The sequence below is a fragment of the Pseudorca crassidens genome, chromosome 2, assembly GCF_039906515.1.
Source record: "Pseudorca crassidens isolate mPseCra1 chromosome 2, mPseCra1.hap1, whole genome shotgun sequence".
In the NCBI taxonomy this organism is placed as follows: domain Eukaryota; kingdom Metazoa; phylum Chordata; class Mammalia; order Artiodactyla; family Delphinidae; genus Pseudorca; species Pseudorca crassidens.
Window position 1 is genome coordinate 167,675,179 of NC_090297.1, and position 24,160 is coordinate 167,699,338.

General features: G+C 38.1%; 1 protein-coding gene across 1 annotated transcript; it reads left to right on the forward strand.

Annotated features, from left to right (window-relative positions):
• The first annotated feature begins 65 nt into the window (after positions 1 to 65).
• BPNT1 (3'(2'), 5'-bisphosphate nucleotidase 1) lies at positions 66 to 23,540 on the forward strand. The gene is made up of 10 exons (XM_067729720.1): positions 66 to 199; positions 3,261 to 3,547; positions 7,699 to 7,826; positions 10,978 to 11,082; positions 11,775 to 11,882; positions 13,316 to 13,364; positions 14,595 to 14,686; positions 18,708 to 18,905; positions 21,283 to 21,388; positions 22,659 to 23,540. The coding sequence occupies exons 3-10, from the start codon at positions 7,707 to 7,709 to the stop codon at positions 22,805 to 22,807; spliced, it is 927 nt and encodes a 308-aa protein (XP_067585821.1). The 5' UTR covers positions 66 to 199; positions 3,261 to 3,547; positions 7,699 to 7,706; the 3' UTR covers positions 22,808 to 23,540.
• The last annotated feature ends 620 nt before the right edge of the window (positions 23,541 to 24,160 follow it).

The following is a 24,160-nucleotide window of genomic DNA, read 5'->3' on the forward strand; positions in this document are numbered from 1 at the left end:
CAGGGAAGGGGCGGGGAGACGCAGGGGGCGGGGCCACATCCGTGTCCCCGCGGCAACCATCCCGGATCCGGGCTGATACCCAGGGGCCGAAGGAGATGGGGCAGGCGCGACCGGCTCATATTTCAATCACAGCGGCCTGCCTTTTTAGAAAGTATATTTTCTTTAATCCAGTATAAACCAGATATTATCACTTCAACAGGTAATTAACAAAAATTACAAGTATGATATTTCACATTCTTTCTCTTCATGCTAAGTCTTCGAAATGTGCTATGTATTTTACACATACAGCACATCTCCATTTGGACTAGCAGCTTGCCAAGTGCTCAACAACTACATGGGGCTAATGGCTACCTTACTGGGAAGCACCGCTTTAGCAAGTACAGCCTACCTCCACATAACATGTTGTTGAATGCAACAGTGCTCTCTGTTTACTCCTAAAACCTGCACTGAGGGTACACTGAGCTATCAGAGCATAAGGCAACTCTCTAGGACACCTGCACACTTCCCTTCCCACCTGTTGGGCTCACAGTCGGTTGTGTTTATCCTTGAACTTATTCATGCCAGTTGTACTCGCTGTGTAATTATACAATTTAATTATAAAAACCAATGGATGGTAAATTTTGTTATACTTATCTGTAACATAATAAAATAAATGGTCTGACTTAACTCAGTTATTATGAAAATCAAATGAGATTATGTAAGTAAAAGTCTTCTCAAACTAGAACTCCATGTAATGGCAGCCATTTGTTGATACTGCTCTCTGGTGAGTTGTTGTTTTTTTTTTTTTTAATAGAAATTATTGTTTCTTTCTAATTACAAAACTTTGGGAGTTACAGAAGAGCACACAAGTGAAAATTGTTCACTAACCACCCTCTCCCCGAAACCAATTTTTTTTTTTTAATTTTGGGCCCTGCCACATGCAGGATCTTAATTCCCTGACCAGGGACCGAACCCGTGCCCCCTGCATTGGAAGCACAAAATCCTAACCACTGGGCCACCAGGGAATTCCCAAAGCAATTTTTTTTTTTTAATGAAAACTAAGCTGATGTTCTTAAGAATCTAGTAAAGGCATGTCTCTAAAAAACAAGAACAAACTGCTGTTGAATTAGATGAAGCTAAAACAATTGTAAAGTAGTGGGGAAAACATTGTAAAAATTTTGTAAGTATTCTGCTCTTAGAATTTTCCTAATTGTCTAACCTACAAAACCAGATGGTGCAGTATGGCTCTGCATTATCAGGAAAGATAAAGCAAAATTCCAATCTGGGGACAGAAGCTCTAAGAAGGTCTGGACACTCCTACACTGTTGATGGGAATGTAAATTGGTGCAGCCACTGTGGAAAACAATATGGAGGTTTCTCAAAAAATTAAAAACAAAACAACCATATGATCCAGCAATTCCACTGTTGGGTATGTAACCGAAAAAAACAAAAACACTAACTGGAAAAGGTACATGCACCCCAGTGTTCATAGCTGCATTATTTACAAAATTGTCAAGGTATGTAAGCAACGTAACTGTCCATCAACAAATGAATAGATAAAATGTGTTATGTCTATAAACAACGGAATACTTCTCGGCCATAAAAAATAATGAAATTTTGCGTTTGCAGCAACATGAATGGACTTGGAGGCCATTATGCTAAGTGAAATAAGTCAGAGAGAGAAAGACAAATACCGTTATGATATCACTTATACGTGGAATCTAAAATATACAATGAACTAGTGAATAAAACAGAAAAGAAGCAGACACAGATATAGACAGCAAACTAGTGCTTACCAGCAGAGAGAGCGGAAAGGGAAGGGGCAATATAGGAGTAGGGGGAAAAGGTTATTATGGGATTATACGAAATCATGTGCAAAATTTTTGAAAATTGTATAGCACTATAGAATTTAATGAATCTTTTACCCAATTAAAAAAAATGGGGCTTCCCTGGTGGCGCAGTGGTTGAGAATTCGCCTGCCAATGCAGGGGACATGGGTTCGAGCCCTGGTCCAGGAAGATCCCACATGCCTCAAAGCAACTAAACCCGTACACCACAACTACTGAGCCTGCGTGCCACAACTACTGAGCCTGCGTGTCACAACTACTGAGCCCACAAGCCACAACTACTGAAGCTCGCATGCCTAGAGCCCATGCTCGGCAATGAGAGAAGCCACCACAATGAGAAGCCCACTCTCCGCAACTAGAGAAAGACTGTGCACAGCAACGAAGACCCAATGCAGCCAAAAATAAAAATAAATAAATTTATTTTTTTAAGTGAAAATAAAATAAAGCATATGAAACTAGGAAAATAAGAAAAGAAAAGGCTTGGACAGATTGTTGTGGGGTTTTTTGATTGTTTTTCTTTTTTAGCAACGAGAATGCAGTGATGGGTTATTTATTTAATTTTAAAATGTTTAAAAATAAAGCAGTTTTATTAATATAAAGGATACCTTTAACAAAAAAAAAGACTGTTCCCTTTGATAATTTTTTTTACCCTGAATTCTACTCTGATGAAACAGTGGGTTTGGCTTTCTAATTAATCAGAGAATTTCTGTCTTTAAATGGATGAGTTTAAACAATTTACATTTGTTGTTATAACTGATATGTTTGCTATTAACTCTGTCATCTTATTTTATGTTGTTATATTTTAATCACAGTGCCCTACTTTTCAATACTGAAAAAAAAGATCATTGCCTCTTCGCTCTGCTGTTTTCACCGCAGGTCGGCTCCCACATGGACACAGAAATACAGGCAGACACAAGAAGTGTGCTCCTTAAATATATGGTGAAAGCCAAAATGAATAAACAGGCAATTTTTGGTTTTGCTTGTTTGTTTTTACTTTTGGCAGTGCAATAAAAGTCGTAATTAGGTTTTTTTTTTTTTCCTGTGCTTCAAAAAAACAAACAAAAATAATTAATATGGTACATCCGACCAAGAAGAGAAAAAATCTCCCAGGACTAATCAGTAGCCGAATGAGAGGGTCACAGACCCTTTCAGGAATCTGATAAATGCTTTAAAAAATAAAATAAAAAATAAACGCTAGTAACAAACACACTTCTGCATAAAGTTTTCTTAGGGGGAACAGAGGTAGGGGCGTCGCGCACCACCTGAAGCCAGTCCACGGACTCGTAGGGTTTCGAGGTTAAGTAGCCGCCTGCCGCCACGGGGCGGTATCACTAACCGAACAAATATCTTAAGAGTAAACTGTGAGCACAAAGTGGATTGGAAGACACCTGAAACCAGAATGATTACTTAATACACCTTTCGGTTTGACTTCAGGAGACTAGAGCCTACGGAAAGCTTGGAAAGCTTGGCGAAAACACGGACAAGTGGAACTTTCCGGCGGGTCTGAAATCAGACCGGGCGGTGACAAAGTAACTGTTCTGCGCCTGCGCCGAACTTCCCGCATGCTCAGTAGCTGAGGTAGGTTTAGTCTGCATCCACTGATGACCTATCCGCGGAGGGTAAGCGCTGTACTGGACGCTGCGGGGGACCTGTTGCTTGGTAACGCTTTTTTGGTTACCCCTGAAGTCTCTTTCGTCTGACTTGGTGCCAGTCTTGTCACTGTAAGTAATTTTCTCTCCTGCGGGGCAGCGCAAGGGCCTTAGGCAGATCTGAGTAGTTTATTGGTCCCCTAACTCCACCCCTCTGCACAGACATGAAGAGATTCAAAGGATTTATGTTAAAAAAAAATTACGCAAATCAGAGTACTTCTCCAGATATTCCGATATCGGACCTAGATTCTTCAGTGTCAGCATTTTGATTGTTTACCTGTGCCCCGGGGTCTTTTTATGGCCATATGTTGTTGAAATAACAAGGCAGACTTAGACGGTGAGTTCTTTAGTGCATCCAAATTTAGAGGCTGTCTTACGCCTAAAATTAAATTTCGTTAAAATAGCAGACATTCTTCCTACTGCCTTTTCTGGTTGTAGACTTGCTTTATTTATTTAGATTCCCTGAAAATGTGATTGCTAGTTTAAAAGATGTGTACATTTTACTGTTAATAAGATTTTCAAAAAAGCGGTTTCACCACTTTACATCCTCGCTAATAATGCTCAGGAGGATCTTCCCTCACACTCCAGCCAACACTGGGCAAACTTTCTTATCTATGCCAGTCTTACATACGAACAATCATTTCTCATTGTTTTAGATTGCATTTCTTTCATAATTAGTGAAATTGAGCATTTCACGATTTAATGGCCTTTGCTTTTATTTTTCTAAGTATTGCCTATTGGCGTCACTTGCACATTCTTCTGTTGAATCATTCATCTTTTACATATTGATATATGTAAGCCCCTTATGTAACAAAATTAGCACATTTGTCTAGTATGTGATACAAATTTTTGTTATCATTTTGTCACTCATCTGTTTGCTTTGTTTATGGTATTTTGGCTATATAAACATTTTAATTTTTATGCCTTCAGATTTATCAATATATAATGGATTCTTGGTTTTAGTCACGTTTAAAAGTGCTTTTCCAAATTTATAAAACATTTCACTCATGTTTTATCCCCATACTTTTATAGTTTCATTCTTTACTTTTAAAATCATGCATTGATCTGGAATACACATTGATATAAAGAAGGCAAAAAGATTCCAACACTTTTTAAAAAGATTAGCAATTGTCCCCACCGTTTTTTGCACAATTAACTTTCCTCCATGATTTGAATTATCACCTTTAGTGTATTTGGATCTATCTCTGGAATTTATTTGATTGCATTGATTTGTCTCTCAAATTCTGCCCAGGACTAAACTTTTAATTACTATAGTTTTATATCATATTTTGATATATGCTCATTTCTCTTTTTTTCAGAATTTGCTCTGTTATAGTCAAGTTCCAAAAGATAAATTGTCTTAGTATTTTGAGTGGGAACTCACCATTTATTTATTTTTCTTTTTTTTTATGGTTCTGGCAGCTTTATTGAGGTATAATTATCATACAATCAATGTAAATATTTAAAGTGTATAATTTGATATAATTTGTTTATCCACTCACTTGTTGAGGGACATTTGGGTTGTTTTCAGATTTTGTCTGTCACAAATAAATCTGCTATAAACATTCATGAAGAAGTCTTGGGACTTCCCTGGCGGCCCAGTGGTCAAGAATCTGCGCCTCCAATGCAGAGGGCATGGGCTCGATCCCTGGCTGGGGAGCCAAGATCCCACGTGCCGTGCTGTGTGGCCAAAAAATTAAAAAAAAAAAAAACAACCAAACAAACAAAATTCATGAAGAAGTCTTTGTGAGCACTTACACTTCTTTTTCTCTTGGCAAATAGCTAGGAGTGGAATGCTGGGTCAGCCAAACTGTTTCCCAAAGTAATTGCACCCTCTTACATTCCCACCCGCAATGTGTGTTACTCTAACCAGTGTGTTGTGAATGATGAGGTCTCCCACTGGCTAGTGGGTGCATGAACTCCCAAGCCGTGTGAGCTCTGAAGATCACACCTACTGTTCCTTCAGGTAGTTTCCTCACCTGCCTGCAATGATTAGCAGGTCTCCAGAGGTCTCTCTGGTACTCTGCCCTGCACACTCCTATCATGTTGGCCTCCGCAGACACCCAGCTCCATCTCCTCAACTTGGATACTACTGCACTCCCCCTGGGTTCCGATTTCATCATTTATTTTAAGAACCTAATCCTCATATGCTCACCACCTTTATATTGAATTCAAGATACCTCTCCCAGGCTATGAGAAGAAATGGATCATTGATTCCTATTGTTTTTGTCCTTCTGAACTAGCCATGTTGACAGCTGTAAAGATTCCTTAAATGATAGGATATTAGGTTGATTGCCTTAAATGTTGTACAACCCTTTTTCATACTCCAAGCCTCAAGCCCAGAACATTATGAAAAAGAACCTGTGCTGTGATTCTGGGTCATATTGGTAATATTATATCCTCAGAGTCAAAATAATGTTGCGGAAGCTATAGGTTTTTTTTTTTTTTTTTTTGCCATTAACGCTGCCCTAATGTCCCTGCAGGATAGCCAGCAATGAGAATAATCATTATAATAATGGTTAGCCAGCATTATTTAGTGCTTACCTTGTGCCAGAGACTGATTTAATAATTACCATGACTCTATGTTATAATACTATTGCTAGCTCCATTTTACCAATCGAGGCACAAAGAATTTAAGTGGCTTTCCCAAGGTCACACAACTAATGTGTGCCAGAGCTAGGAATTGAACACAGGAAGTAGGCTTCAGTGCCTGTGCCTTTAATCCCTGTTTTTGATGAGCTTTCAGAGAGACATGCTTACAAAAGTTAGTGTTTTACAAGCCAGAAGGTGTAAAACTAGTAGAGAAGGAAGTACAGTGGATGTAATCTGAACTGCTGGATGTAATCTGGATTTAATCTGTAAACTGGATGTAATCTGAACTGCTATAAGGAAGTTAAGGACTTGCAGCTTCATTTTATTGACATATTTGATAAGTATCCTTTCTACATCCTCCTCTTCCACAGCACTTTTGAAAAGATGCATTCAACAAATTTTTTAAACTGTATTTAAGTTAATGGCTAAAGAGAAAAAGACAGTCAGGGCCAGAGTCCTGCAATCTGTCAACCAGTGACCCTTTTCCAGCTTGAAAGTGAATCATGAATAAAATTATGGGGTAACATTGTTCACCTAGTTATGAGTACACCTAACAGTGGCTCAGGATGGGGGATGAGGGCAGTTGGACCATGATTCAGTCCCAGCTAAGGCTCAGCCCACCCCACTGGGAATTTGGAAGCTAGGAAGGCCCAGCAGAATTGGGGTGGCAGCCCAGCTGGAGTGAGGAATGGCCTTTACACCCCCCTGTTGACCAGTTTCAGGTGAAATGACTCTTCTCAGCAGATAAATTCCTAAAGACGTGGCAGCCAAAGACCATCTGTTGGCAGCCCTCTCAACAGCTGGGGAAGTAAGTCCTTCAACCCCAGAGGGAATCTGGGTGATGTATCCCAGCATCAAAGCAGTCAATAAAATTGCAGGATTTGAATCTGTATTTTCAAAAAGGAAAGTACTTGATCCTAAAGACTGTTTTTTTCATAGTTTTTATTGGGCCAGGGGCTGCTTGACACTCATTACTTTTCCAAATGCTTGGTCTTCAGTCCAGTGGTTATCCTGCTTGTTCTCTTTATTTTGCTACTGATGAGGATGGTAGCCAATAACCAGCAGATTAAATTTTATTCAATCTCTAAAGGAATATTCATTGTGTTTCAGAAACTAAATGTAATCACATGCAGTCCCTCCCCTTTTTAATTACTTCCCACATACATACACATCCCTTATGCTCTTCATACCTCTGTCAGCACTTACCAGTTTTATGTTATAGACATTAGCTTACAGTATTTTACCCTCAGCCCACCAAAATATTAGCTCCTTAAGGGCAGGTATTATACCTTATTTTTTAGCCCCTGCAGCACGTCCACAGCTTTTGTACATTACATTTGTCATACATAAAACTTATTCACATGTTTATAGTCCTGGGCCAGTTACCCCCATGCCTCAAAATGTCCCATCTGCAGAGAAAAAGAATACTATAGAATTTATTGGGAGAGCTAATGCTGAAATGGAGTCTTTTTCCAAGTCTCTCTTAGTAAATGTTTATTAGAGAATCTATACAGTTAATTGAAGCAGTCTCAAGTAAACACTCAATACCAATATGTTGACTTGAATTCAAGTAAATGAAACCAGCAGTTGGCTTTGAAAGTAACATAACATTTCTCTCGATTTTCCTTTAGGGCACGTCATGGCTTCCAGTCACACTGTGTTGATGCGGTTGGTGGCTTCAGCATATTCTATTGCTCAAAAGGCAGGAACGATAGTCAGGCGTGTTATTGCTGAAGGAGACCTGGGTATCGTGGAGAAGGTACTGAAAGTCTCGTCTCATTTCATACCAACTCTGTTTTTGTCCCTTGAGGTTTAGCTAAAAGGATATAATAATCTGGACAGACTTTAATAGTTGAAATACTCAATGGCTCCCTTATGGCGATTGCAAGACCCTTAGTTCAAATGGGCTCCATTTCTGCTCTGCAGAGAACTCTAGACTTCCTACCTCCAAAACCTTTACTTATATGACTGGGCCTTCTAACCGCTGTCTAGCTCCAGAGCACTGGAACCAAGCTTCATATCCTGAAGTAATCTACTTCATGCAAAGCCGTGCAGTCCTTGGTGAACTTGACATGTTTGGTAACATCTGGCATTTAAATAAGTATCCCCTATATTCAAAGCTTTAAAATGTTTTTTCTGCATGGAAAAGAAACCTAAAGCAAAGGTTTTCTTTCCAGTAAGATAATTAAAAACTTAGGTAAATTAACAGAAAGATAGTTTATAGTGTTAGTTGATTCTTAAAAGAAATCCCACCGTGCATGTGTTCTAGTTTAAAATATAATTTCTTCCACAAGATTTTATGATTATTTCACATTACAAATTTTTTTGTTTTATTTTTGCGGTATGCGGGCCTCTCACTGTTGTGGCCTCTCCCATTGCGGAGCACAGGCTCCGGATGCGCAGGCTCAGTGGCCATGGCTCACGGGCCCAGCCTTTCAGCGGCTTGTGGGATCTTCCCGGACCGGGGCACGAACCCACGTCCCCTGCATCAGCAGGCGGACTCTCAACCACTGCGCCACCAGGGAAGCCCTGTCATAATCTTTAAGGAAAATTGTATTGTAATTTTTCCCAAGTGGGAAAATTTTAGGATATGATAAACATTTTAATGATTTGAAATAGAGATGTAGTTAAGATGCTCCTTTATGATTAGTCAAGCATCTATTTAAGGCTATTTGTATAAAAAAATAAGGACCTTATATATATAAGTAAAAAACAACTTAGAAATAAGTTCCTGTGAACTAATTATAGGATATTCAACATAACTACTTTTAAAATTAAGAATAAAAATCACAAGAACTAGTGAAATAAATCTCATTTCCTTTTTTGATAGATTTATGGGCTTAATAGTATAGGAAATAGATATAGGGTATCTTGATTTTGAAATCAAAATTGATTTGAATCAACTTTTTAAAAAATTTGTTATGGTCCCTTATTTTCCATTTTCAAAAAGCATTCAAGCTATTTATAATATATAGATGATATCTCTCATCCCCCATCCTGAGCCACTGTTAGGTGTACTCATAACTAGGTGAACAATGTTACCCCATAATTTTATTCATGATTCACTTTCAAGCTGGAAAATGGTCACTGGTTGACAGATCGTAGGACTCTGCTCCTGACTGTCTTTTTCTCTTTAGCCATTAACTTAAATACAGTTTAAAAAATTTGTTGAATGCATCTTTTCAAAAGTGCTGTGGAAGAGGAGGATGTAGAAAGGATACTTATCAAATATGTCAATAAAATGAAGCTGGAAGGGCTAGTTGTTGTATTGGATTGCAGAATAAGTATTCAAAATAGTTGCAAACTCTGAGAAAGGTGGGCCAAATTCAACAAGATATTACAATAGGAATAAAGTCCTATATTAATGTTCAAGTAATAAGGGGGGAGTCTGATTCAAATTTGTGTGAAAAAGAGGTTTTAGTTGATCACATACATGCTCAATGACAAGCCAACAATGTAAAACAGCTACTTTCAGAAGGCTACTAATCTTACTGTCTTTCCTTTTTTATTGTTTTCTCTATTATGAAACATAGGAAGTGGAGAAAAACAGCAAAAAGTACAAAATCATCTATTAGGCCACCACCGCCAATATTTTGGATCATATCTTTGCATATTTTTCTCTTAGCATTATTTATTTTATTTAAATTGATTTTCTCTTGTGATTATATTAGATGGACCACTTTGTAGCCGATAGCTAAAGAGTAATAGAAATATAGTGTTCAAGTTAGAAAGAAAGATAATAACCTCACTGTCCTCTCTACTGGTCAGACACTTCTAGTACTTTATATCCACTTGTTGACACCTCATTTTAAAAGAGACAGGGCAAAAACAGATTTGTCACACAAAGTATCTAGAATGGTGAGATCTGGCACTATGTCGGTAGAAAGAGCAGGGAATATCTTATCCTAGAGAAGAGTTGGGAGAGCTTTCCTCATAGAGTTGAATGGCTATCAACGTGTCTTTTTTTCTCTGGAGCAGTGGTCTCTAAACTTGATTGATAGGTAAGTAATCTTCAATTTCAACAATTATTTTAAGTAGTTTCATTCCACAGATATTTACAGAGCACCTACTGTGTGCCAGGTACAGTTCTTTAGAAAATAAAACAAAGGTCTCTGGCTTTGTGGCACTACATTCTAGCAAAATTGTTCTTTACATTGAGATAACCAGCAAACTTCCCTGTGGCAGAAAAGAGTTTGATTTTCATAGTCATTCCTTATCTCACTACGAAGTATTGCGAAAGATCTGCTATTTAAGATAAAATAATGTGTAAATCCACCTAAACAGGCATGTATAAATTGCAACATGTCTTAATTCCCTGAAAGCAAGCTAACCAAGGAAGTGGTCACTGTCTTTCACAAGTGTGACTATATGAGTTATGGATTGAGTTGAGTGCCATAGGTGAGTTATGTAGTAAATACTACTGCCATTCACTTTTATTTTTTTATAGTTTAGAAATAAAAATTTTGAAATAAGAAATAACGAATCATTCTGAGGACCTCTTGAATTATTAAAATTAGGATTGAGTGGAGTTTATAGAAAGATCCATATAAGAAATACCTTTTAAATAACTAAAGAGTTATTTATTATTATTAACTGCCTTGAAAACTGTGAATTTCTTGTCTGTCAACCTGCTTAAGCAAAAGATTAACGTAGAGATCTTATAAAAGGAATTTGTGAACTGGGGGAAAAAATATTCTAAGTAATTTAAAAGCTCCTTTCCAAACTTTAGCCACTATAAATCCCATGAGAAAAACCCAGCCAAGAAACTGACTCATATGATGTTAATTTAAGCTTGATCAATCTTAAAACAGACAGTGTAATTTAAATGGATATAGATAATCACGCATGAGGCATCAAAGAACAACTTATTTCATACTTAGTTCTGCTAAAATGTGCGTTCTTTGTTGCAGACCTGTGCAACAGACCTGCAGACCAAGGCGGACCGATTAGTTCAAATGAGCATATGCTCTTCTTTGGCACGGAAATTCCCCAAACTAACAATTATAGGGGAAGAGGTAAGACTATCATATATTTTTTTAAATCCCTGTTTACTGTATGGATTTGTAATTGCCCCTTTAGTGATTTATACACTACTTTTATGATTTCAAGCATTATATTTTTGTGTTTTAACACAAAAATAACTATCATTTTTCTTGGACTTTCAGAAAATATCTGCTTTTAATATTTTGGTTTATTTCTAGGCCACATATGTCAGTTCTTGACCATAGATGATATGGTTACTGTTGTGACATTCAACATACAAAGTATAAGATGGGTGGAGTTCTAGAACTTTGGAATAAAATGGGTTTTATGGTTCCTGTTTTTTTTTTTTAATTAAGGCTTATTTGCATACTTATTCAAAGACTAACACTGTGAAGGTGAAGGAATTGACATCTCATGTATTTGAGAGTTAGACATAGCTGATAGCAGAGTCACTTGTGTAAATAGGTGTATACTACTTAAAAATTCTTTTCTTTTTAATCCTTGTTCAGGATAATGAAGTTGGGATCCTTTGTAATCAACTTTGATGAGCCGTATGTGGTTGTTTTTGCAATTTTATTCAGTGTGCTTTAAAAGCTCTAAATAGAAATGGTAAACAGGAAGGACTAGTGAAACCTGTGATACTGCATTTCTTCTTGTTGCTGAGACAGACGGTATTCTGTAAACAGGAAACCGCTTCGGTCATCATCTGTGTTCTCTGCTTTAGGATCTGCCTCCTGAAGACGTGGATCAAGAGTTGATTGAAGATGGTCAGTGGGAGGAGATACTGAAGCAACCATGCCCATCACAGTACAGTGCTATCAAAGAGGAAGACGTATGATCCATGTTATTACTTAACTTTCTATTTATCTTCAGTTTTTGTCGTAGTAAAGGAAATAAAATTTGCCATCATGATGAAAACTTGGTAGTTATAAAACAAGGGAAACCAGGAACTTGAAATCTTTCAGAGCCAACATATAAGTGCCTGGCAACCATATGGGATGTCTGACCTATTCACTTCGAGTTCATTTTCTCATTCTATTGATTTCCTCTTCACTCTAAAACTGTTATTAAAAATACTTTTGGGGGAATTCCCTGGCAGTCCAGTGGTTAGGACTGGGTGCTTTCACTGCTGGGACCTAGGTTCAGTCCCTGGTCAGGGAACTAAGATCCCTGAAGCCGCGTGGCATGGCCAAAAAACAAAATACTTTTAGGGAGAAAATCTAATTTGTTATTTAGTAAATTTGGTAGTAAAACATTTCATTGGTAGTTGGAGCTGGAAGGAGATGAAATGGATTGCTACCTTATATTTTTGGAAGGTCATAAAAATTACCCCCCTTGCTTTTGATTGTTGCTTAAATTAAATCTATGACTTCAGATAACTATCACACTTCTTTAATTTTTGAGTTTTAATTTATGTAACACTCATTCGTTGAGCACTTACTATGAGTAAGGCACTTTGTTCTGTGATATGCAGTATAGAAAAAAAGATGTGGTGTCTCCCGTCAGAAATATGCCCTCACAAATTTACATCAAGCATCTAGTGGTTAATGGCTGCGTATCCTGAATCATATTAAAAGTCCTAAGAAGAGGGGACTTCTTTTTTATGCTACTGCCAGTTTTATAAACCATTCATTTTTCTTGGCCGCATATACGTGTGTCCTTACGATAATCAGACTGTCATTATTTATCTTAAATCAACATTTATATATAAAAATGAGTAGCATCCGCACAAAACATTTTTGGTGCCACTTTAAAGTTTTCCTTATATCACCATCTAGAGCCCAGGATGTTCATGGCCACATGTTTAGTGTTCAGGTAACAATAAACTTTTACCAGTTAACCATTTTATATCAAAATTTTTTTTATTGAAGTATAGTTGATTTACAATGTTGTGTTAATATTTTACTTAATATTTTACTTTTTTACTATTATTTTTTAATTATTTTAATTATTTTTAATTATTATTTAATTATTTTTAAATTATTTTTAATTATTTTTAATTATTTTAAATTATTTTTATTCTAATTATTATTTTTAATTATTTTAATTATTATTTTAATTATTTTTAATTATTTTTTAATTATTACAAAATTATTACAAAAAATTATTACAAAATTATTACAAAAAATTATTACAATGATGACATTGGCTTAAGCCACCCATAATATAATTTCAAAAATTAAAAAAAAAGATAGTTTTAGTTTATCCATTTAAATCAATTTTTTAAATTTTATATGCTCAATTTGGACATTTCCTCTTTTTTAGCTTGTGGTCTGGGTTGATCCTCTGGATGGTACCAAGGAATATACTGAAGGTTGGTATCTCTTTTATATTTGTATTTGACAGCAGTAGGACTAATATATGATGTTTAGTTGTAAACATTTAATCTCCTTCAAATACCACCCCCCCCATACTCCACCAGTCCCACAATCCTAATGTCCCCTAGATGAAAATAACTAACATTAAACCAATGTAACCGAAGGGACTATACTGAACCCCCAGCTTTATTGGGTAGAAAAATGATGAAAAGTGTCACTGTATCGCCTTGCTCTGCCACCATCCCATGCCCATCCCTCGCTCGCTTCCTCTGCGAACTGCTGTCTCACTTCACAGCCTCACCTCTAAAGATGGGTTTTGAAACACAGTGCAATATTTCTCCTTCCTGAAATTATCTAAGATGAGCAAAATTAGAAGGCAGCAAATTAAAATAAAGTTGGCAACGCTGAAGTGAGAAGTGCCAGGCTCAGAGCCAGAGTGGTAGATTTTAGGAGCATAGCATAAGCTTAGATTCTTATTTTTGAGAGGAAGATCAACGTAGCTTTTCTTATATTGGTTCTCAGCTGAAAAAAGAAAACTGTCTCGTAATTCCTAGAAAAAACTCTCTCTGCCCTTGGATGAGACATATCTACGAGGAGTGAATCCTGTAGTACGTGTGAAAATGTCTCTGTAATCCATTGAGAAATAGGGGCGCTCTAGGCAGCTTCAGTGCGTGTAAGAACACCTAAACAGCTCATTCAGCTCTCAACCCCGACCTCCAGAGGTTTTGATTCACTAGCTCTGCAAAGGAGCCTGAGAATCTGTACTGAAAAAATTGAGCCAGTTAATTCTAATGCTGCTTGTTAGTCCATTGGCCCCACTGTGAGAAATCTTAATTTAGGGGCTTGAAATGCAAATCTAGAGAGTAATCCTGCAATCGAGAGTGATCTAGCAGGCAGAGGTGAGTCGGATGGTGGTAGAGGGGGGCACAGAGGAATCTGATGATGATGGCTGCAGAGTTATGGCTGATTTACTTGATTGGTTTACAGATGATTACTAATGGGACCATGAGACGATGTGTATCAATTCAATTAAGTGGCTGTAGTCCCTACTTCTGTCCCTGGCCATCTCTCATAATTTGTGTATTTTGCCAGAGTAGGTTTAATCATGGATGAATCATTGCAAATTCCTTACATTTATTGCAAAAATAACTTGGAGCCATTGATGTGCTGATGATGAGTCATAACCTGAGAAGGTTATGTAATTGATACAAATTTCTTCTTTTTAGGTCTTCTTGACAATGTAACAGTTCTTATTGGAATTGCTTATGAAGGAAAAGCCATAGCAGGAGTTATTAACCAGCCATATTACAACTACCAGGTATTACTATAAATGATACCAAAATATTTTATTAGATAAATAATTATGGTATTATATGATTCTTAATGTTATCTGATCCAATGATTTCTAGCTTGGTTGCACATGCAATCATCTGGGGGAGCTTTCCAAAGTAAGGATTCCCAGGTTATACCCCAGATGTATGGAATCAGGTCCTCTGGGGGGTGTTGATACCAGGAATGTGTATGTATGTATGTGACTGTACACAGACACACTGTATGATTTGCACATATTTGTTATGTATGCCTTATGATTCAAATCATAAGCAAAAGTGTGGGAATTACTGATATGGCTCTTGGTTAGCTTGGTCATTGAGACACCTGATTTACAGGTGGTGCTTGAAGCACGTTGAAGAAATGAACCATTTCAACCAAGAAAAGAGGCTAGCCATGTGGTTTTGCAGGTAATACTACATAGTGCCTAAATTATAGTCAGCATTAACTAAACATGTTCTTGTACTCTTTTCTCTCATTTTGTCTCTCTAATCTGCTTTGACTTTCTACTATACTCCCAAGAAATTGTCTTCCTTAGAAGTAAGAGGCTAATGTAATTCCAAATCAGCAATATACTGTTAGATCACATTAAATGTTAAAGGAAATTGTTGCAATAAAATACTTAAGGTATTTACGTTAGTGTGACCTTGATAGAACTTTGGAGAAACAAAGTAACCAGAGTGGGGACTATTACTTCTGAATCTCTAATTTGAGTTGAGAGCAGGATTAATCTCTAGTTCTAAGATAAGTTTGTTGTTTTTAATATCATTTATGTGATTATAACTTTTTATTTATAACCGTGTGCATCTTACGATTATTCAGCAAAACTATGCATTCATTACTGGGAAAGTCTCACATTGAACTGCTTAAGAGTCCATTCATTCTTTTAATACGACTAATATTTATACAGTATGATATGCAGACACAAGTTTGCCGTTGTCATGTAAACTTTAAAGCAAGTGAAATAGGGGCATTTAATTCATAGATAATATTGCAGTGCGTGGCACTTTCTATCAAAAAAGGATCTAAGTGCTTAGGAATTGTTGACCATTTCCATCACTTCTTTCTGAGATTAGAAAAATTGTATTCATTTTCCACAGAACAATGAAAATCAAAAGTTAAGGGAACCCAGGAGTGAAGCAAAGGTGAGAAAAATAGCTAGGCTTTTGGCTGCACTGGTAGGCAGAAAAGAGGTAGGCAACTTGTGGTACCCCGGTAGTCACTGTCTGTCCCACGTACCAGCTCATTTTCTCCTGCTCTGCTTCTCTCCTTTGTTACCTGTCCCTTCACCACGTGCCCTTCTGTACACTTTCTTTCCCTCCTCTCTTCCTTCTCTCTTGCTTATGCCTTAAAATTTGTTGCAACAAGGAGAAAAGTTGCTTAGCTTTGTTGGTAGTTTTCAAGGCTGAATGTCCAATTTAAAGTCATTATCATCATAGCTAACGTTTATCAAGAGCTTACTGTGTACTGACAGACTCGAGGGATACACATGCATTATCCCATTCTGATACTCACCAAAGTCCTTTAAGGAAGCCTTTATCCCTGTTTTAAAGAAGAGGAAACTGAGACAAGTAACTTGCCCTAGTTGGTCAATGGCAGGTCTGGTATCTAAACTGCAGTCCAAGCTCTTAGCCACTGCTCTACATTGCTCTCTTGAGCCAGATAGAAGACTTTTTACAGTTCAGACTTTATTACTGCTTCTAACAGATCCTGAAGCTGGGAAGCACTCAAAGGAAAGAGCATGGAATAGTGCAAAGAAACCCAGTCTGTCTGTATATCGGAGGTAGCTCCTTAACCATTAGGAATCTTACTGAACTCATCAGTAAGGTGAAAATGTTAGCCTTTTTTACCCCCAGACAGTTGGTGTGGGAACTCTGAAGGAGAGAGTCAGCAAGAGAGGCTGAGAGATCAGGAGCACAGAGGAAGGCTAGTTGGCTGCCTCATGGGATTGCATTTACCTCATCAGGGCGCCAGATTCCACGGTCCCATCCTCTTTGCGGACGTATTCATTCACAGAGGTCATATGAGTTTTTAGGGACCAGAGTGCTCATGTCCTCTATTTAGTATGCTTTCCTTTCTTTTTCAGAATAACTGGAGAGCTGAATTAATAAATAGGCTTCTTGGGCACATGAAATTAGTCTCAGCAATTGAGCTGAAGCATAACGAGCACACAGAGCCTCTCTGTACTTTCCCGATTCCAGCCTCTCCTATAGTGTAAACTCAAGAGGGAAGAGGGGAAGCACTTGAACATATACTGAGCCCCCAGTGCTTGTTTTTTGGTTCCTCTGTTGCCCCATTTGCTGGGAGTGCCGTCCGCACAAAGCCTTCAGCTCTCAGCCTCTTTGGGGATCGCCTCACCTGTGAAGAACCGCCTTGCCAGTAACACGCCCATTCCCAAGGTAGTCCATTTCTAGTGACTGATGATTGGAGGGGTGTAAAGGCCTGGCATTTCATCCCAGTTTGGGATGTGTTCTCCCCAGTTTGGTACAAGTCTGAAGAGCCATTCTGGCTCCAGAGCTCCCCATGGGCTTGGCTGAAGCTGTGGTCGTGTCTGCACCACAGCTCGGTTTCTCCCTCTGCCCACCCCCCTCCCTTCCACAGGTGTTGATCTCCGCTTCCCAGGGAATCCAACCCTGCAGCCCAAGCATATTTCACTATAACAGCACCCAGAGTACTGCTGTAGGGTAAATAAGATGATGTATGTGAAAGCATTTTGAGAAGTAAACCGAGGTAGTCTACTAGTTTAGTGACGACAAACATTGGCTTTTTAAAAAAATTTTATTTATTTATTTTTGGCCATGTCCTGTGGCATATGGGATCTCAGTTCCCCAACCAGGGATCGAACCCACGCCCCCTGCAGTGAAAGTGCAGAGTCTCAACCACTGGACCACCAGGGAGGTCCCGAAAAATACTGGCTTTGAACACAGATGAGCTTGAGTTTGATTATGATCTTCTTAGAGTCCTTGGTCAGGTTACGGAATGATTCCAAAACTCATTTTTCTCATCTGTAAAATAAGGATGATAATACTATTTCATGGGATTGTTCTGGGGATTAAATGAGATAATATATGTAAAGTACTTAGTATGGTGGGTGGTACATGTTTAGTATTAAGTAAAAATATATGTCTGTATGTCTACTCTACTGATATAGTGGTATTTTGACGACTTTGTGTTAATCTTTTATGCATCAGATTTACTTTCCATGAAATACCGGTTATGTTTTTCTATATGAAGTGTATAGTTATAACAATGTGGCTGAAAGTTCTTTGAGTGCTGCAAAGGAAAATACAGATTCTGGGATTGCACTGTCATTGTCATCTTACCATCCCAATTGTCAGTAAAATCTTTTAACCCTGACCCCATTATACATGGCCGCTCTTCAGTATCGGCATATGCACTCGCTTTGTCTCTATAGCAGCATTATTATATTATCACCATTACCTATTCCCATAGTAATATGATCCTTATTGTTCCTTGGACAATGAAAAGTAATCAATACACGGTGTTTCATTTCCTGGGGACTTTATGTACCTTTTGCAAACAGCTATTTTCAAATACAGTAATGAGATTGTTGGATAATTCTGAAAGGAACAGGAATCAGCATGTGATGTTGCCTTTCCTGAAGACTCCAGGGAATAACCAGAAGTTCCTTTCCGTACCTTTGGAACCCAATTATTATTATTTTTTTTGGCCGTGCTGTGTGGCTTGTGGGATCTCAGTTCCACGACCAGGGATAGAACCCAGGCCACGGCAGTGAAAGCCCAGAATCCTAACCACTAAGCCACCTGGGAACTCCCTGAAACCCAATTATTAACCAAAACAATGAGAACGATCAGTTGATGTTCTCAGGAAAATTTCTTTGTCGATGATACTGCTTTTGTACTTTATAACATTATCATGTTTTTATTTTTAAAAAATCATGTTGCTAATATAACTAAATGTTCTATTTATGGCGAACCTTTCTCTCCAAATGATGACAAGCTTTGCCATTGTTTCACCCATTTACATAGGCAGGACCAGATGCTGTGTTGGGGAGAACAATCTGGGGAGTTTTAGGTTTAGGTGCCTTCGGGTTTCAGCTGAAAGAAGTGCCTGCCGGGAAACACATTATCACAACTACCCGGTCCCATAACAGCCAGTTGGTTACGGACTGCGTTGCAGCTATGAACCCTGATGATGTGCTGCGGGTGGGAGGAGCAGGAAATAAGGTACCAAAATCCATCCATCATCTACCCTGAAATGCAATTGAATTATTAAAAGAAATACTGCACTGTTACAAAATGTGAAATAAGAGTTTGGGAGAAGAGATTAAAGATTGTAATTTGCCATTAAAGATACATTACAGCAACATTTGAATTTTTTTTTTTTTTGGCCGTACCACGCGGCATGTGGGATCTTAGTTCCCCAACCAGGGATCAAACCTGTGCCCCCTGCAGTGGAAGTGCAGAGTCCTAACCACTGGACCACCAGGGAATTCCCTGAATTTTTTTTAAATGTTGTGGTTCAAGTCTTTTTTATCTAAGAGAATTCAGTGATAAGCCATTTGGATAAGACCCCAGGCCTCTTGCCAGTCCTCATTTTCTCAAGGATCCTCTTGGATTACTTCCCAGACTTTTCTTCTACAGACTCCAGGATGGGCCTGCCTGCCCCTTTCTGGATACTTACCCCATTCATTCACCTAGGCTCCCATCCTCCTGAGAATATTGTGAATTGGAACACAATTTGATCTCCATCCCTGATCTCTTCTCATCTGATTGCCCCTTGGTTGTCATGATGACATCCATCAGGTATCTCAAATTTGGCATCCCCAGTTGGAACGCATCCTCTTTCTACCTGCCCCCAGATGTGTTCCTCTCCCTACTTCCTATCTGCTTAATGGCACCGCCATTTTTCTAACTGCTCTAGCCAGACATCTGAAAGCCATCCTAGCCTCCTTCCTGCCTCACATCCTATCAATCTGATCCTACCTATAGATCTTCTTAATTCTTCCCTAATGTCTCATCCATCTCAACTGCCAGTGCCTTGGGTGAAACCTGTCATCATCCCTCAACCAGCCTTTACAGCAGCTTCCAAAGTGATCTCCCTCTAAAAGCATTTACTTATAAGAGGATGAAAAATGGAAGTTTAAAAATAGCAGTATTTTGAAAAAAATGTAAAACATTTCAAAGTAAAAATATATTCCTGATAGTCACTGAAATATGATTTCTCTTTGCCCCTACTTTTGTAACTACAAAATGCCATTACCTCTTTTATTCCCGAGGAGGTACCATTCCCCGTAGGAGCAAAGTCCCCACCCTACACAGCTCCCACCTCTTCTCCTTGCAAAGACCTTGTTGCGCAGTTCTTAACTTTTCTGCATCAAGGACCTCTTTGAGAATCGGACGAAAGCCACAGTCCCTCTTCCCTCAAAAAATATACCTGGCATAGTTCTTGGCACATAATAAGACTTGACACAGATTTCTTAAAAGAAAGAGAAAGCTTTTACTCAGAAGTCTGCAGCAAGGGTTAATGGTTTGAACGTGTCATTGAATACAGCAATCCTAAAAAGAATAGCTGGTTACCTTGTGTTCACTGAGGCTCTCCTTATTCTCCCAGGCTGGCCTCTTCATCTCAATATTTGAAGTCTGGAGTTTACAGCACTAATTACTTTATAGTATAACCAAAAAATAAGTCAAGCCACTAACGAAAGGCTGATAGCAAGTTACTGCTGAGAGTCATGCGGCTTCTATCAGTGACTTCAGATTTTTTTTTTTTTGGCTATACCACGCGGCATGCGGGATCTTAGTTCCCTGACCAGTGATCAAACCCGCATCCCCTGCGGTAGAAGCATGGAGTCTTAACCATTGGACCACCAGGGAAGTCCCTCAGTGACCTCAGTTTTGTATGAATATTACAGGGCATTAGTAAGATGACTGTTTGATTTGATTTTTATTTATTTATTTATTGGCATACTGTGCAGCTTGCGGGATCTCAGTTCCCCAACCAGGGATCAAACCCGCAACCCCTATAGGGGAAGCACGGAGTCTTAACCACTGGACCGCCAGGGAAGTCCAAGATGACTCTTTTAAAATTCATACTTTGGTAGCAGAAATAGCAACAGATATGATACCAAAACAAGGACTTATGAAACTGCTTTTAGACTAGTCAGCATCACATATCTGTTAGGATTTATTACAACCTATACACTATTGTACTGGTCGATATTTCTGTATCCTTTATATAATAATGGTCAAATTTTTTACAAGATTAAAAAGCTTTATTTTTTCTACAACAAATATATATTGCTTTTACTGTAAGAAGAAAAGAAAGCATAAAAAAGAAAACCTTATTTTAACTAACTTAGAATATAGAGACCATTCAGATATCCTCCTTGTAGCTTATTTGACTTCTTTTTTTCCCATCAGATACTACATTATTATGCATGTATTCTATATGTTTTTTCATAATACTCATTTATACCTGCTAAAGGCTTTAACCCAAGTCTGACAGAGGAATTGAAATATACTGATAGAAACAAGCAGTTTCTCTTTATTTGTACCTCAGTTAATTCATGGTTGAGGGATAATTATTCTCTTAACCTTACAGATTATCCAGCTGATTGAAGGCAAAGCCTCTGCTTATGTATTTGCAAGTCCTGGTTGTAAGAAGTGGGATACCTGTGCTCCAGAAGTCATTTTACATGCTGTGGGAGGTTAGTCCATTTTATTTGGGGGAATTACAGTTTTTATACAGTTTTCGTACTATGCTAGGACATGATATTTCAGTAATGTTACTTTACCTAGACTCTTAGGATATAAAAGATAGAAGGAAAGTTAGAGGTTATCCAATCTAAGCCTCGCATTTCATAGGTGAGAAAGTAGATTTTCAGTGAATTCATTTTCCTTTAGTTACAGTTTCTCTTTTGGACCTTGATCTACACACAGTTCATTTAATTAAACCCTTATTAATTTATGGCTTTAATGCTTTTAGGGGTTTTTCTTCTTGAAAAGTAAAATATTCATCATCATCCTCATTAGTTTCTTTTGAACCAATATTGTATTGGTAAATGTCTCAGTGCTAGCGCTTAAAGATCATAGAGTTGGAATTTTTTTAATCTACCTACAAAAATACTACAGATATATACACAGCAAGATAATTTTTCTAATTCAAATAGACATCAGATCACATCTCCTCTTTTTTTTTTTTTTTTTTTTGCGGTATGCGGGCCTCTCACTGTTGTGGCCTCTCCCGTTGCGGAGCACAGGCTCCGGACACGCAGGCTCAACGGCCCTGGCTCACGGGCCCAGCCACTCCGCGGCATGTGGGATCTTCCCAGACCGGGGCACGAACCCGTGTCCCCTGCATCGGCAGGCGAACTCTCAACCACTGCACCACCAGGGAAGCCCCCACATTTACTCTTAAACACTTGACTTTTATTTTATCATTTCTCCTGGTACATTATTGTGTCGATATCTCAGCATATTACATGACAAGGAAGTTAAATTCATCACGATCCATTCTCATTAGAATGTTAAATGAGACTGTAATATAACACAGTTGTGTTTTATGAACATACTTCACTTAAACTCTTACCAAATAAAATGTTACTAATAAATGGTAGAATGAAGAAAACACTTTTGAAACCGGGAATCGTGGGTGATGGAGTATAACCAATAGGAAACGTAATCACTCCAGGAAAAGAGAAATTAATTGCTACTGAGAAGTATAAATTGAAAATACTAAGTGAAATTATTTTAATCAGGCAGAAAAAATAATGATTTAGCCTTTAGTTAGTCAAGTTCCTCTGTAGTCTTAAATTGTAAGTGAATTAATACTTAACCTTTGTGGTCATGCATTATCTTCCTTATTTTATCCAGAATTCAATGGATATTATTATATAGGGAAGCAAGAAGCTGTTAGAAATAACTAGAACCATAATGATCCGATCAGCCATTGACATTGTATTGATGTTTTTTCCATAGGCAAGTTAACCGATATCCATGGAAATGCCCTTCAGTATAACAAGGAAGTGAAGCACATGAACTCAGCTGGCGTCCTGGCCACACTGAGGAATTATGACTACTATGCAAGTCGAGTTCCCGAATCTGTTAAAAATGTACTTGTTCCTTGAAGGGAAATCTCGTCGACTCAGCCAGGAGAAGGACTTGCTCCTCAAAAACTAATTGGATGGAATTTGAGCTCTACCTTTACTTCATTCATTGTTGATCACCGATTTACATTTGGTTACTTAGGAGTAGAAAACTGAATTTTTAAACGTCTTGATTAATGAATCAACCAGACCAATTTTGACATCTGGAAAACTTGTAAAGTCAGTATATTTCACATTTCATTTTTCCTCCTTTTATTTGGAGCAGTGAAAGTAAAGCTTAGTTCCAACTGGCCATCCTGGTGCACTGTTGAATCAGCATTCCTGTTTTGTAAACCAGATTTCTTTAGGGCACAGAACCACAAGTTATTACCTAAATCTCATTCTTGTCTTTCACAGTAATGTAAAACGTTTTCCTACCCCCATTCTGAATACATTAAAATATTCTATATGTTGATGAAACAGATTTTGAAGAAACATTTCTTTATAATAAATTATTTAATTCTAGCTCTCTCTGTTATTCACCAGCTTTTTTTGTTTTTAAGTAGTTGGAAACTATGTATTCTTGCTGTGGGCATTACTTTATCCTTATGGCATCGTTATGCAGTTTAACTGTGGAAAGTTAGGTAATTGCTCCTATTCCTTCCAAAGGAAGATTATAATGTATGCTATCAAAATTATTCTGATATTCTGCCTAGGTTTTTATTGTTTAGGACTCTGTCCTGTGCTCTTAAATAAATTTCTCTCATTGTATTAAGCAAGTGGTTTAAATTAATCATTCCCAAACCCACTGCATGTCAGAATCACCTGGGAAGCTTTTCAGAAAATACGAATTCACAGGCTCCAGCCAAGCGGTTTTGTCTTAAAATTCCGTGTATTTTAAGACAGCTACTCCAGGGATTCGGTAGTCATTTAAGTGTAACACTCACTAGAGACGGTGTTGGAGTACTGTTTTCACAAGGCACCTGCAGGAAGAGGTCTTTGTGGCTTTGACACCATTGGCCCCTCTCCCTCTTGCAACTCTCTTCTCACTGTCCTGTTTTTCTTCTTCCCCCTAATAGCCACTCCTACTCAGTCTCCTTTCTTGGTTTCTCTTTGTCTCCCTTTCCTTGAATGTCAGTGTTCACCATGATCCTGTCCTAAGTTCTCTCTAGATGATCTAATCCACAAATATGGCTTCACTTAAGGGCCTTTTACCCAGAATTCCAAAATCTGTATCTAGCTTAGAACTCTCAAACTCTAGATTTCTATACCCAAAAGCCTACTTTGATGTCTCACAGGTATCTCTGAATTATGTCTAAAAAACTCTTCATTCTTGCCTACCCCTCCCTAAATTATTTTACAGATCCCCAAGGTGATCCTGATAATTGGCCATGT